Source organism: Chiloscyllium plagiosum, chromosome 10, assembly GCF_004010195.1.
Source record: "Chiloscyllium plagiosum isolate BGI_BamShark_2017 chromosome 10, ASM401019v2, whole genome shotgun sequence".
NCBI lineage: Eukaryota > Metazoa > Chordata > Chondrichthyes > Orectolobiformes > Hemiscylliidae > Chiloscyllium > Chiloscyllium plagiosum.
Window position 1 is genome coordinate 19,270,327 of NC_057719.1, and position 14,953 is coordinate 19,285,279.

General features: G+C 41.4%; 2 protein-coding genes across 3 annotated transcripts in view; one reads left to right on the forward strand and one right to left on the reverse strand.

Moving 5' to 3' along the window:
• vrk1 (VRK serine/threonine kinase 1) overlaps positions 1-8,739 on the reverse strand; it is a 78,329-nt gene extending 69,590 nt beyond the window's left edge. Inside the window, exon 1 of one of the 2 annotated variants that reach the window (XM_043697153.1) lies at positions 8,576-8,739. In XM_043697153.1, coding sequence (XP_043553088.1) covers positions 8,576-8,701 — 126 coding nt within the window. In that variant the 5' untranslated portion in view covers positions 8,702-8,739. The remainder of the gene's footprint in view (positions 1-8,575) is intronic. The other variant, XM_043697154.1, reaches the window with a different exon arrangement.
• A 1,034-nt stretch (positions 8,740-9,773) lies between these two features.
• The window catches only part of si:dkey-288a3.2 (protein phosphatase 1 regulatory subunit 37), a 239,235-nt gene continuing 234,055 nt past the window's right edge, over positions 9,774-14,953 (forward strand). The window contains exons 1-2 of the mRNA XM_043697155.1: positions 9,774-9,808; positions 13,544-13,763. Coding sequence (XP_043553090.1) covers positions 9,791-9,808; positions 13,544-13,763 — 238 coding nt within the window. The 5' untranslated portion in view covers positions 9,774-9,790. The remainder of the gene's footprint in view (positions 9,809-13,543; positions 13,764-14,953) is intronic.

The window sequence follows — 14,953 nt, forward strand, 5'->3', positions numbered from 1 at the left end:
TTCAGAAAACTCAATCAAGTTTGTGAGACATGATTTCCCACGCACAAAGCCGTGTTGACTATCCCGAATCAGCCCTTGCCTTTCCAAATACATGTACATCCTGTCCCTCAGGATTCCCTCCAACAACCTGCCCACCACTGAGGTCAGGCTCACCAGTCTATAGTTCACTGGCTGGTCTTTACCGCCCTTCTTCAACAGTGGCACCACGTTAGCCAACCTCCAGTCTTCCGGCACCTCACATGAGACGATCGATGGTACAAATATCTCAGCAAGACACTACAGAATTTTAGGCATTCATTACCCTCTGAAACAAATTCCTTTGCTTCTCAACTTTAAATGATTGTCCCTTTATTCTGTATTTATATCCCATAATTCAAGAGTCTAAACTAGTAGGAAAATGGTGAACATAATCCCCACGCCCTAACCCCTCCTCAGAAATCATGTTTCTAAAAGATCACCCCTCACTTGTCAAAACATTTTCTAATTCAGAAACACTATTACACAAATCTGGACCAAAAGAGACATGTTTCTGGACGTCCCTGTTCAGAGGCAGGGAAACTCTCACTGTGCCATAATAGCCCTGTCCCTCATTCATCTGGATATTTTCAATTCAAACTGGTCAAGGATGTTATTACACACTGCTGGAGCAGGTGGGACATGAACCTGAGCCTCTTGGTTCAGGAAGTTGGGAGCCACAAGAGCCACTGTGCCACAAGAGCCGTCTTTGATCCCTTATTCTTTTAATTTAAAAAAAATTAACCTAGTTTGTGAATCAATCTATTCAGAGACGTTATTACATACCTCCGAAGGTGGGGCTTGAACACAGGATCTCTTGGCCCACCGTTATGGACACGACCGCTGCACGACAAGGGGGCGCACTCGGTCTGCTTTATTAAAATCAAACCCAGATTCTTATAGTAGACACAGATGGCAGAGAGATTGAACATGGAACACCTTCTTCCATGTAACTGTTGCTTTGACCAATAGCCTCAAAACTGACTGACTGTTCTGAACAGACTGCTAAAACCCAACCTCAGCCAAACCAAGCCAGAGTAACGCTGAGCTGGGAGAACTGGCCACTCCCATTTCATTGTACTCAGAAACTTAAAAGCTTCTTCAAGGAGATTAAGCCGGACATTTCAGAATCTGTCTTGAAAAACACTTTGAACAAACTAAGGATAACAGAAAACTGTAAAGAAGCAGCATCATCATACCTCTCCCTCCCTTAAAAAAACGGACCATCGATATCCAAAGCTGGCTTCATTTTAAAATCCCTCAATCTTAAATTGTTAGTACACTACAACACCCATTTACATTACACTGACAATAATCATGCAAACATGCACTACTTACATTCTGTTTCAAACTGTTTTACTCCTACTGCCGCACACCTCAGTTTCTCATTCAAATTTCGACAATGCATCGGCAATCATGCTTTCTCGTCCTGCTACATGCACAATTTTCAATTCAAATGGCTGGAATAGCAAGCTCCATCTAAACAATCTAGAATTTTATTCTTAAATTTGTCCACAAACTACAGTGGGTTATGATCTGTGTACATGATTGCCTCAGATACATTATTGGTAACAAACATTGAAATGTTGTTATGTCAACAACAAGTTCAAAATCTTTTGCTCAACTATTGAACATTTCTGATGAATGTTCAATTTCCTGGAGAAATATCCAAAAGGTCTTTCTATCTTCTCGTCGCCTTCCTGTAAGAGCACAGCACAGACACCCACATCACTCACATCAATAGTCATCTTGAATGGCTTTGTGTAATTATGCATGACTATCACTATGGCAGTGGGTAACACAGCTTTCAGGCTGTCAAATGCCTTCTGACAGTTAGCTGTCCACTGAAACTTCTTTCTTTTAACAATCCAGTGAGTGGAGCAGCCACACTGCTAGAATTTGGTACAGATTTTCGATTAAATTCACTCACTCTCCGGAACCATAGTACTGTTGTTTTTGTCAGTGGTATGGGAAATTCCAGAATTACCTTTAGCAAGTTGAGAAGATTTGTAGCTCAAATTGAGGTTCTGGAAGTAAGTTTGCAAGCTGGAAGGCTTGCTTTCAGACGTTTCGCCACCATAATCGTGAGCCTCTGGTGAAGCACTGGTGGTATGGCCCACTTTTTATTTGTGTTTCTGTTTCCTTGAGTTGATGTCATCATTTCCTGTGATGTCTTTTCCTGTTCTTTTTCTCAGGGGGCAGTAAATGGGATCCAAGTCAATGCGTTTATTGATAGAGTTCTAGTTGTATCTTTATGTACAGGTGACACCACTTTGGGACAACACACCCAGCCTAGGACAAGCCAAATTGAGACACGCACGAGAATTCCTAGAAGTATGGCACTCCAAGAGGAACTCTATCAACAAACACATTGACTTGCATCCCATTTACCACCCCGAGAAAAAGATTAGGAAATGACACCACCCCAGGAAATGACATAAGCAACCCAAGGAAACCTAAACACAAATAAAAAGCAGGCCATGCCACCAGTGCTTCACTGAAGGCTTGATGATGATGTTACCGAGTATGGGGATGAAACGTCTGAAAACAAACCTTCCAGCTCAGCGAACAAACTTTGTTTTTGCATTTTATGGTGTCACTTATCCATGTCCAATACCATGGCCCAGGAAGGTAACTTGGGCTTTGGCAAATTCATATTTAGCCAGGTTTATCACCAAGCCCTGCCTTCCAAAGTCAAATCAACAATTCTGATAAATGCTGCACATGTTCCTTCCACGTGACTAAAAATCACGAGGAAGTCTATATAAACAGCACAATTGGGTAAGCCGGAAATTATCTCATTAGTTTCTCCCTGAAATATGGCTGGCATATTTTTCATACCAAATGGCATAACTCCAAGTTGATACACCATTCAGCGATACGAAAGCTGAAATTGTCTTTGCTCTTTCGAACAAAGATAACTGCCAGTACCCTCTGAGCAAGTCCAACTTAGAAATTTAAGTTGCTTGACCCTCCCTTTCACAGTCTTCTAAACGTGATATTGGATATACATCAATCTTTGTAACTGCATTGACTTTGTGATAGGCCACAAAAACTTTGGGTACCATCTGGTTTTGGCACCATAACTATGGGTGAGCTCCAGTCACTGTAACTCACTTTGATTATGTCGTCTTGGAGCATGCATTCAATCTCCTTTTGAACCTGTGCCAACTTTAGAGGGTTATACCTATAAGAAAGTTGCTGAATCAGAACAGCATCTCCAATACCTACATTATTTCCACACATCTCCATTGATAGTAATAACTTTCAGGTCATTTCACTTTTCTTCTGGAAGGAAACTCAATAATTTCTCTCAATTTTTGGCAACTTCCTTATTGCCCAATTTAATTTGAGGAATGTCCAATTCAGAAGTCTCTGAACTTGGTTCTTCACTCTGTTGTGACCAATAAAAGTTTTGTTTGGCTTTCCTTCCCTGTCAAAATACCTTTTGAGTATATGCACATGACAGATTTCTTTGTCTGTCTGGACACCTTATCAAATAGTTCACCTCAATTTCCTTTCAACTTGATAAGGTCCATTAAACCTTGCTTTTAAAGGTTCACCTATCACTGGAAGTATAACTGACACCTCCAATAGCAAAATTGCAAGTTTTTGATTTCTTGTCTGCTTCCTGTTTCAATGTATGCTGTGATACTTTTAAATGCTGTCTAGCCAACTCCCCCGCTCTATTTAAACATTCCCTAAAATTTGACAGTTCAAATATGTGGTCTCTGAATTCTGACTTACCAATATCTCCTTAATCAGTTTTAGCAGTCCTCTCACTTCATGCCCAAAAACTAATTCAAATGGACTGAATTTGGTTGATCCATTTGGTGCATCTCTATTCACAAAAAATACAAATGGAATTCCCTTATCCCAATTATCTTGATAGTCTTGACTATACGCTTTCAACATGGTCTTTAATGTCTGATGCTGATTTCTAGCGCTCCTTCTGACTCTGGATGGTATGCAGTAGATTTGAATTATTTTATTCCTAAGCTATAAATTCCTTGAATAATTGATATAAAGTTTGACTCTTGATCTGATTGCATCTCTGTGGGTAGACCATATCTATTGAAAAATTTGAATAACTCCTCTAAGATCCTTTTCTCTGTGACATTGTTTAATGGAATGGTCTCTGGAAATCTTGTGGACACATGCATTATTATTAACGAATACTGATTCCCACTTTTCGATTTAGGTTGGGGTTCTAGTCAAGCCATTAAGACTCTTGTAAAAGGCTCAAATGGAGAAATAGGTATTAAAGTTTGGGTTTTATTACTGCTGTGGTTTTCCAATTACTTGGCATGTATGACATGTCTGGCAAAATTCAACTACACCCTTGTACAGATCAGATCAGTAAAAATGTTTCTGTATTTTAGCTTGAGTTTTTCTCATCCCAAAATTACTCCCTACTGGTAGTTCACGTGCCATCTGCAACAATCCAAATTTTGGTCATTGGATTCGAAACATTATTTATTCTCTCTCCACGGATGCTACCAGATTTACTCAGTTGTTTCAGCAATTTCAGTTTGCTTGTTTCAGAACTCTAGCATCTTAAGTGTTTTTCTTTAATCATAGTGGTCATAATTGATGTTCAAATCACCAGAAATCAGTTCCACTGGGCAGGATACACATTATTTGTCGAACACCAGACTCTGAAAACAATTGTTCTACTCAGCCACAGCAGGAAACTTACAGAAGGACAATGGAAATGCAGTTGTAATGAAGAATAGTATAGTCTGCGGAATTAACACTGTTGTGTGGCCTGGATCAAGAGTCCTGAAGGCTCAGTTGCCTGCCTAGGGTGCCCTGGTTCAGGATCTCTCTCTGGGCCAGAGGAAGCTTGGGGTGAGGGGTCAAACATCCAGTTGTCATCTGCATAAATACTAACAATATAGATGGAGAGGGGTTCTGTCTGGGGCCAAATTAAAAACCAGAATAAAAACAGCTATGATCAACAGCTAGCTACCTGAGCCACAAACTAATTGGCACAAGATTCACAAGTTTAAAGAAGACAATAGATAGACAATAGGTGCAGGAGTAAGCCATTCTGCCTTTCAAGCCTGCACCACCATTATGGCTGATCATCCTTATGGCTGATCATTCTGCCCTTCAAGCCTGCACCACCATTATGGCTGATCATCCTTAATCAGTATCCTGTTCCTGCCTTATCTCCATAACCCTTGATTCCACTATCCTTGAGAGCTCTATCCAACTTTCTTAAATGATTCCAGAGACTGGGCCTCCACTACCCTTTGGGGAAGAGCACTCCACATAGCCACCACTGTCTGGGTGAAGAGGTTTCTCCTCATCTCTGTCCTAAATGGTCTACCACGTATTTTTAAGCTGTGTCCTCTGGTTCGGCACTTACCCATCAGCAGAAACATGTTTCCTGCCTCCAGAGTGTCCAATCCTTTAATAATCTTATGTCTCAATCAAATCCCCTCTCAGTCTTCTAAACTCGAGGGTATACAAGCCCAGTCGCTCCAGTCTTTCAGCGTAAGGTAGTCCCACCATTACAGGAATTGACCTCATGAACCTACGCTGCACTCCCTCAATAGCCAGAATGTCTTTCCTCAAATTTGGAGACCAGAACTGCACACAGTGTGGTCTCACCAGGGCCCTGTACAGCTGCAGAAGCACCTCTTTGCTTCTATACTCAATCCCTCTTGTTATGAAAGCCAGCATGCTATTAGCCTTCTTCACTACCTGCTGTACCTGCATGCTTACCTTCATTGACTGGTGTACAAGAACACCCAGATCTCTTTGTACTGCCCCCTTACCTAAATTGATTCCAATTAGGTAGTAATCCGCCTTCCTGTTCTTGCCACCAAAGTGGATGACCATACATTTATCCACATTAAACTGCATCTGTCCACTCACCTAACCTGTCCAGCTCACCCTGTAATCTCCTAACATCCTCCTCACATTTCACCCTGCCACCCAGCTTAGTATCATCAGCAAATTTGCTAATGTTATTACTAATACCATGCCAAAGATTGGTGTGGCCAAAGATTGGTGTGGTAGAAATGGATTTCAATTGATGGGACATTAGCAACAGGACAGACCTGCTCCAATGGGACAAGTTCCACTTGAGAAATGTGATAAGGAAAAGTCAGGGAACTATAGACCAGTGTGCCTGACATCAGTGGTGGACAGGTTGTTGGAGGAAATCCTGAGTTACAGGATTTACATGTATTTGGAAAGGCAAGGACTGATTAGAAACAGTCAACATGGCTTTGTGTGTGGGAAGTTGTGCCTCACTAACTTGTTTGAGTGTATTGAAGTAGTAATGAAGAGGATTGATGAGGGCAGAGAAGTGGATATGATTTATATTGACTTCAAGAAGGCATTTAACAATCCTCGTGGTAGACTGGTTAGCAAGATTAGATGACATGGAATTCAGGGAGAACTAGTTATTTGATCACAGAACTGGCTTGAAGGTAGAACACAGAAGGTAGTGGTGGAGGGTTGCTTTTCAGACTGGAGGCCTGTGACCAGCAGTGTGCTACAAGGATCAGTGCTGGGTCCACTGCTTTTCGTCATTTGGATAAATGATTTGGATGCAAACATAGGAGGTATGGTGAATAGGTTTGCAGAGGACAACAAAATTGGAAGTGTAATGGATCAGATGGGCCAATGGGCTGAAGAGTGAAGATGGAGTTTATAAATATGAAGTGCTGCATTTTGGGAAAGCAAATCTTAGCAGGACTTATACACTAAATGATAAGGTCTTAGGGAGTGTTGCTGAACAAAGACCTTGGAGTGCAGGTTCTTAGCTCCTTGAAAGTGGAGTCGCAAGTAGATAGGATAGTGAAGACGGCGTTTGATATGATTTTCTTTATTGGTCAGAGCACTGAGTATCGGAGTTGGGAAGTCATGTTGTGACTGTACAGGACGTTGGTTAGACTGTTTTTGGAATATTGCGTGCAATTCTGTCTCCTTCTTATCGGATTAATGTTGCGAAACTTGAAAGGGCTCAGAAAATATTTACAAGTATGTTGCCAGGGTTGGAGGATTTGAGCTATACGGAGAGGCTGAATAGGCTGGGGCTGTTTTCCCTGGGGTGTTGAAAGCTGAGGGGTGACCTCAGAGGTTTATAAAATGTGAGGGGCATGGATAGGATAAATATATAAAGTCACTTCCTTGAGGTAGAGGAGTCCAGAACTAGAGGGAATAGCTTTAGGGTGAGAGGGGAAAGTTTTAAAAGAGACCTAAGGTGCAACTCAGAGGGTGGTACTTGTATGGAATGAGCTGCCAGAGAAAGTGGTGGAGGCTGGTACAATTGCAACATTTAAAAGACATCTGGATGAGTATATGAATCGGAACAGTTTGGAGGGATATGGACCAAGTGCTGACAAACGGGACTAGATTAGATGGGATATCTGGTTGGCATGGAAGAGTTGGACCGAATGGTCTGTTTCCGTGCTGTACATCTCTATGACTCTATTACAGTGAAGAAGGTTACAAGTCAGAGTAGAATGGGATCTTGATCAAATGGGCCAATTGGCTGAGGAACGCCAGATGGAGTTTAAGTTAGAAAAATGAGGTGTGATGTTTTGGAAAGGCAAATCAGGCAGGACATATACATTTGATGCTAGGATCCTGGGGAGTGTTGCCAGACAAAGACCTTGGAGTGCAGGTTCATAGTTCCTTTAAAATGGAGTGTTAGGTAGACAGGATTGCAAAAGTAGCTTTTGATATGCTCGTTAGTGAATTGAGTATAGGTGTTGAGAGGTCATGTTGCGGCAGTATAGGACATTGGTTTGGATACTTTTGTGATGTGTTTAGTTCTAGTGTCCCTACTAAAGGATGTTGTGAAACTCAAAGGGTTCAAAGAAGATTTACAAGGATGATTCCTGGGTTGGAGGGTTTCAGCCAACGGGAGAAGCTGAATAGGCTGGTTGATTTATCCTGGAGTGTCAGAGGATGAGGAGTGACACTACAGAAGTTTATACAATCATAAGGAGCATGGATAGGGTAAATAGACAAGATCTTTTCCCTGGAGCAGGCAAGTCCAAAACTAGAGTACATTGATTTAAGGAGAGTGGGGTAAGATATAAAAATGGACCCAAAAAGCAACTTGTTCACACAGAGTGTGATGCATGTATGCAATGAGCTGCCAGAAATAGTAGAGGTGGCTGGTACAATCACAACTTATAAAAAGCAGCAGGATTGGCATATGAATTGGAAGAGTTTAGAGGAAAATGGGCCAAAACCTGGTGAGTAGGACAAGATTAATTTATGATATCTAGTCAGAGCAGGATGGGGGGAGGGGGTGCATGGACAGGTGGGGTGTGGGGTTGTGGGGGCGGGAATGTCTGTGGGGTGGGTGGGGAAATGTGTGTGGCTCAGGGGGAGGGAGTGAGGTCCAATGGGATGGGGTTAATGTGGGGGGGAGGGATGGGTTAATACGGATGCCGCTCGAGCAGGGATGGGAAGATGAACGCGGAGCGAGCACCGTGAGCTGGCGGCCAGTTTACTGTAAGCCTTCCCTTTGCCCTCTCCCCTGTGCCGGTTCTGAACTCTCCATCAGCCTCACCCATGTCACACTCACCGCCGCTGCTGCTGATGAAGATCTTTCCTCAATAGCCTGCACTGTCTGTCTCTTTCTCCGAAATTGGCGCACAAACTGTAAACTTCCCGGCCCCCCGCGCCAGTTCACACCAACGACCCTTCTCATTGGTCAGCGCCTGCTCTGAGTAAAGAGACATCCCATTGGACAGAAAGGGTCCGCGCCTTCTGCCCAATTCGCGGTGAGAAGGTGTGGGGGCGGGAGGCGGGGCCATGACCTGTCAATAAACTCTACAACAACAACTTAATACTCGCCAACTCCTTCTGAAGAGTCCCACTTCATCCCCAAAGCGGACCTGACTTTCAGAAATATTTTACTTTAATGCCAAATTTAGAATGAGATATCTTATAATATACCAAAGAAAGATTTTAAAATCATTTTTAATATTACATTATATCCATGTTCTCTTATTCTGTGTTCATTGTTTAAGATAGCTCACTTGCAATGTAGGGCAGTTCCAACTTTGACAATTAGGCCCTTAAAGTTTAGTTAACTTATAATGTCATATTTTCTAGTTTAACAAGTTTCATTTTTGTAACCTCAATCTTGGATAATGCCATTTGTACATTTTTGGATGAATATATTTGAACAAACTACAATTGACAAGAAGGTGTTATTAGCATTTTTAACACTGAGACCACAAAACCAGATGAGAAGGATCCCAGGTTGCTGTGGAAGATGATGGAGAAGATTGCAAGGATCCTCAAATTAAATCATCTCTAGATGCAGAAACTGTGCCAAAGGACTGTTGTCGAAAGTGTGGTGCTGCAAAAGCACAGCAGGTCAGACAGCGTCCAAGGAGCAGGAGAATCGACGTTTTGGACATAAGCCCTTCCTCAGGAAAAGACTGATGGATGGATAATGTGAACCCATAACGTGGTAGGGATAAACCAGGGAAATATAGGCCAGTGGTCTAACGTCTGTGGTGCAGGAACTGTTGGAGAAGATTCAGAGGGACAGATTAATCCCCACTTGAAGAGACAAGGATTAAACAAGGATGGGATGGGTTTGTCAAGAGATGATCATGCTGAACAGGTTTGATTTGAGTTTTTTGAAAAGGTGACTAGATGTGTGGATGAGGGTTTTTTAATTCATTCACAGGATGTGAACATCTCTGGCTGGGCCAGCATTCATTGCCCATTCCTAATTGCCCAGAGGGGAGTGAAAAGTCAACCACATTGCAGTGACTCTGGAGTCATGTGTAGTCCAGACCAGGTAAGGATGGCAGATTTCCTTCCCTAAAGGACATTAGTGTATGTGATGGGTTCTTCCTGACGATCAATAATGATTTCATTGTCATCATCAGACTATTATTTCCAAATTATTATTGAATTCAAATCCTAACGTCTGCCATGATGTGATTTGAATCAGGTTCCAGAATGTTACCTGGTTCTCTAGATTAGTAGTCTAACAATAATAGTGGTGCCACTGTTTAACAAGGTGGTAAGGACAAGCCAGGGAACTATAGAACAGTGACCTGACGTCAGTTGTTGGAGGGAATCCTGAGGGACCGGATGTACATGTATTTGGAAAGGCAAGGACTGATTAGGGATAGTCAACATGGCTTTGTGTGTGGGAAACCATGTCTCACAAACTTGATTGAGTTTTTTGAAGAAGTAACAAAAACGATTGATGAGGACAGAGTGGTGGACATGATCTATATGGACTTCAGGATGGAGTTAGCAAGGTTTAACATGGGAGACTGGTTAGCAAGGTTAGATCTCCACAGAATACAGGGAAAACTAGCCATTTGGATACAGAACTGGCTCAAAGGTAGAAGATAGAGGGTGGTGATGGAGGGTTGATTTTCAGACTGGAGGCCTGTGACCAGTGGAGTGCCACAAGGATCGGTGCTGGGTCCACTATTTTTCGTCATTTATATAAATGATTTGGATGCGAGCATAAGAGGTATAGTTAGTAAGTTTGGTGATGACACCAAAATTGGAGGTGTATTGGATAGCAAAGAAGATTACCTCAGATTACAATGGAATCTTGATCAGATGGGCCAATGGGCTGAGAAGTGGCAAATGAAGTTTAATTTAGGTAAATGCAAAGTGCTGCATTTTGGGAAATCAAATCTTAGCAGGACTGATACACTTAATGGTAAGGTCCTTGGGAGTGTTGCTGAACAAAGAGACCTTAGAATGCAGATTCATAGCTCCTTGAAAGTGGAGTCACAGATAAATAGGATAGTGAAGAGGGAGTTTAGTATGCTTTCCTTTATTGGTCAGAGTATTGAGTACAGGAGTTGGGAGGTCATGTTGCGGATGTTTAGGATGTTGGTTAGGCCTCTTTTGGAATATTGTGAGCAATTTTGGTCTCCTTACCAGAAGGATGTTGTGAAACCTGAAAGAGTTTAGAAATGATTTATCAGGATATTGCCAGGGTTGGAGGATTTGAGCTAAAGGGAGAGGCTGAACAGGCTGGGGCTATTTTGCCTGGATTGTCAGAGGCTGAGGGGTGATCGTATAGAGGTGTATAAAGTCATGAGGGGCAGGGATAGGATAAGTGGAAAAGTCTCTTCCCTGGGAAGCGGGAGTCCAGAACTAGAGGGCATAGGTTTAGGGTGAGAGGGAAAAGATATAAAAGAGACCGAAGGGAGAACTTTTTCATTCAGAGTACGTGTATAGAATGAGCTGCCAGAGGAAGTGGTGGAGGCTGGTACAATTGCAACATTTAAAAGGCATCTGGATGGGTTTATGAATAGGGAGGGTTTAGAGGGATATGGGCCAGGTGCTGGCAGGTGGGACTAGATTGGGTTGGGATATCTGGTCGGCATGGACGAGTTGGACCAAAGGGTCTGTTTCCATGCTGTACATCTCTATGACTCTTATACCACTAGGCCATCAGCTACTCTAATGAAGTACAGTGGATACAGTCTACATGGACTTCCGTAAGGCTTTTGGCAAGGTCTGACAAGAAGATGGGATCCAGTGACATTCAGCAAATTGGATTCAAAATTGGCTTAATGGCAGGTGGTGTAGTGTGATAGCCTTTGTGACTGGAAGTTTGTATTGAATGGGGTACAATAGGGGTTTACTCCAGGTTCCTTGCAGTTTATAGTGTACATTAAGGATCTGGACATGAATATAGTAGGTTTAATCAGTAAGTGCACCGATGACATGGGAATTGATGGTCTGCTCAACAGAAAGGAGGAAAGCTTTAGACTACAGAATGGTATATGTGGGCTGACAGAACAAAGGCAAATGGAATTTCATCCTGAACAGTATGAGGTGATGCATTTGGGAGGACTAACAAGACAAGGGAGTACATGATGAATGGTATGGCCCTAGGAAGTACATGTGATCAGAAAAACTTTCGTGAGCACATCCAAAGATCCTTGAAGGCCACAGGACAGTTCGATTAGGTAGTTAAGAAAGCATATGGGATACTGCAATTATTAGTTGAGGTATTGAACATAAGAGCAAGCTTATACAGGATGTTACTTAGGCCACACATGGAGTAAGGTGTGCAGTTCAGTTCACAGTATAGGAGAGACATGTGATTGCATTAGAGCGGATGTAGAGGAGATTCACCAAGATGTTGCCCAGGGTTGGAATTTTTCAGCCATGGAGACAGAATAGTTAGCTGTTTTGTTTTTCTAAGAGCAGAGAAGGCAGAAGGGTGAACCTGACAGAGGTATACAAAAATTATGGAGTGAGATTGAGAAGGTATTCAGGAAAAGAAAATTCTCTTTAGTAGAGTGATCAATGACAAGGGGACATAGATTTAAAGAACAAAAACAGAAATTGCTGGAAAAAGCTTAGAAGATCTGGCAGCATCTGTAAAGAGAAATCAGAGTTAACATTTTGGGTCAAGTTTCTTTTTCCTTTTCTGATTTACAACATCCGCAGTTCTTTAGGCTTTGACATTGTTTTGAAGTGTGTGTTTTGAGGAGATTAAGGAAATGTTTTAATCCTAAGCATCGTGTGAATCTGGAATTCACTGCATGAAAAGATAGTAAAGGTGGCAGCCATCACAACATTCAGTAAGTGTGTAGGAGTTTGATCTCTGGCATAGAAACAGTGAACTGAATGGCCTATTTTCACATTGTAAAACACAGACTTGTGCCTTAGTAAAGGTGTGTTCATACCAACAATTTGAGATATGGGTAAATGAATGAGACCATGGATTAAATGTAAAATCTGCATTTATCCCCAGTGTCCCATGGCAGACTCTTGCAGAGCCCATGAAGGCAAAAAGATCAAATTACCCTACTCTACATTATCATTTCCTCTTGGCATTTTAATTCAAAGACCATGTTTCCTCTCAATGATTTTCCCTAGCGTTTGAAGTAAAAGTTTTAGAAAATATGAAATTATCGATGAAACATTTTTAACTGAAGTGTATAATGGAATACCCATAGGTGTCATCATCTAGTTAACTGCTAGTTCTGAGACCAGCCCTGTCTTTTCAGTCTAGCTGTTTGGTCATGTAACCAATTACTGCAGACCATGGACAGATTAGAGAAGTAGATCAGGTATTGCTGATATTCATCTGGGGGGAGGAAAATAAGGAAGGAAATTTTCTAATCTTGGATCATACAGAGTGGTAAGTAGCTTTGATCTATTTTCGATCAAATATTGTATCTTTAATATATTCCTTACATTATATTTATTGGCAAAGAGATGTATTTGGTATAATTTCATGCAACTTATGCACATTTGGATAACTCTGGATATGTCAGCAATATTTTTATAATCTCAAACATTCAGGAAAGCAAACATGATTATGAGGTATGAAGCATATAAAACTGTAATTAAATATTTACTTCATGGAAGAAAAATAATTTGCGCCAGCAATTTATGAGAAAGCCAAAGTGAATATGAAAATCTCTAGCTCTGTAGACAGGTTCATGTAGTTTCTTATTAAATTATTAAACTACAGTAAAAGATATCACATGAACAGTTCTGTGAAACTAGAGAACCTGTGACTGTGTTTTCACATCAGGTTATGAGCAATGAGATGAGTGCAACAGAAAATGCCTACAAGGGAGAGCTGCAAACACCTGCACTCACTAACAATGCGGATGCCAAAGATATCTCTACTGTTCAACAGGACAAGAGTTTAAATAACGGATTGAAAGCTAAACAAACAAAACATGTCTGTTTCCCATCAGGAGGAAAGATTGTGTCTGGATCAGCAGAACCCTGGAATCCATGGGAAGCTGGTGAGTACGGGACATTATTGCTTGAACATGTCCAACTAAAGTTAAACCTCCATATTATAACCCATCAAGAAATGCTAAGAGAATTCTAATCAGACATTTTTTGTGAAAATGAAGATTTACATTTAGGTAGCATCTGTCATGACCACTCAGTATCTCAAAGTGCTTTAAAGCCACCAAAACACTTTTGAAGTATAGTCACTTGTGTAATATAGGAAACTACAACAAATTGCATTTATATACTGTCTTTAACACAGAGAAAGGTACTATAAAAGTGATGTATTTTCAAAAAGTGTTGGGAATACAGATCCTCCGCTTGGATGAAGATCGAGTTAACTATTGATACTAACTTGAATAATAATTGGCATGTAAAATTTATGCCATGGAAGCATCAGCCAGTGAATATCTCCAAAAGTGAAAATTTAGCCATCAGCCCTTGACATTCAATTGCACTCCCACCATAAAAGGTATTTGTATTATGATTGATCATAAACTGAACTGGATCAGCATTATCAATATGGTGACGACAGGAACAGGTCAGAAGCTAGAAATGCAGAGGCATGTGCTCACCCCCTCTGCCCAAGCACTGTCCAAAATCTTCAAGGGGAAAGTGAGGACTGCAGATGCTGGAGATCAGAGCTGAAAATGAGCCTGAAGAAGGGCTCATGCCCGGAACGTCGATTCTCCTGCTCCTTGGATGCTGCCTGTCCTGCTGCGCTATTCTAGCAACACATTTTCAGCACTGTCCAAAATCTACAAAGCACAAGTCAGGACCACATTGAAATACTCCTCACTTACCTGGATGAGTGGTAACACCAACAACACTCAAGGAGCTTGATACTATCCATGACAAAGCATCCCACTTATCAACACCCTCTACATGAATTTAAACATTACTCTTGGCACTATTGATACACAATGGAATTACATAATTGTAAGGTTTGGCTGAAAAAAGCTTTGTTAAAACATCCCTGTTCAATAAAGTTAGCTAAGAATTTTCTCTGTTATTAAGACTGAATTCAATAACCAGAGTTATAAAGTTATTGAAAATTGATCAAGATCACATCTATATAGAGAAGTGATTGCTTGGCCTCTGGCTGAGATATTTGTGTAATCGATAGTCACAGGTGAGGTGCCGGAAGACTGTCACATTAAGGATGTGGATGTGACTGGCTAGGCCAGCATTGATTGCC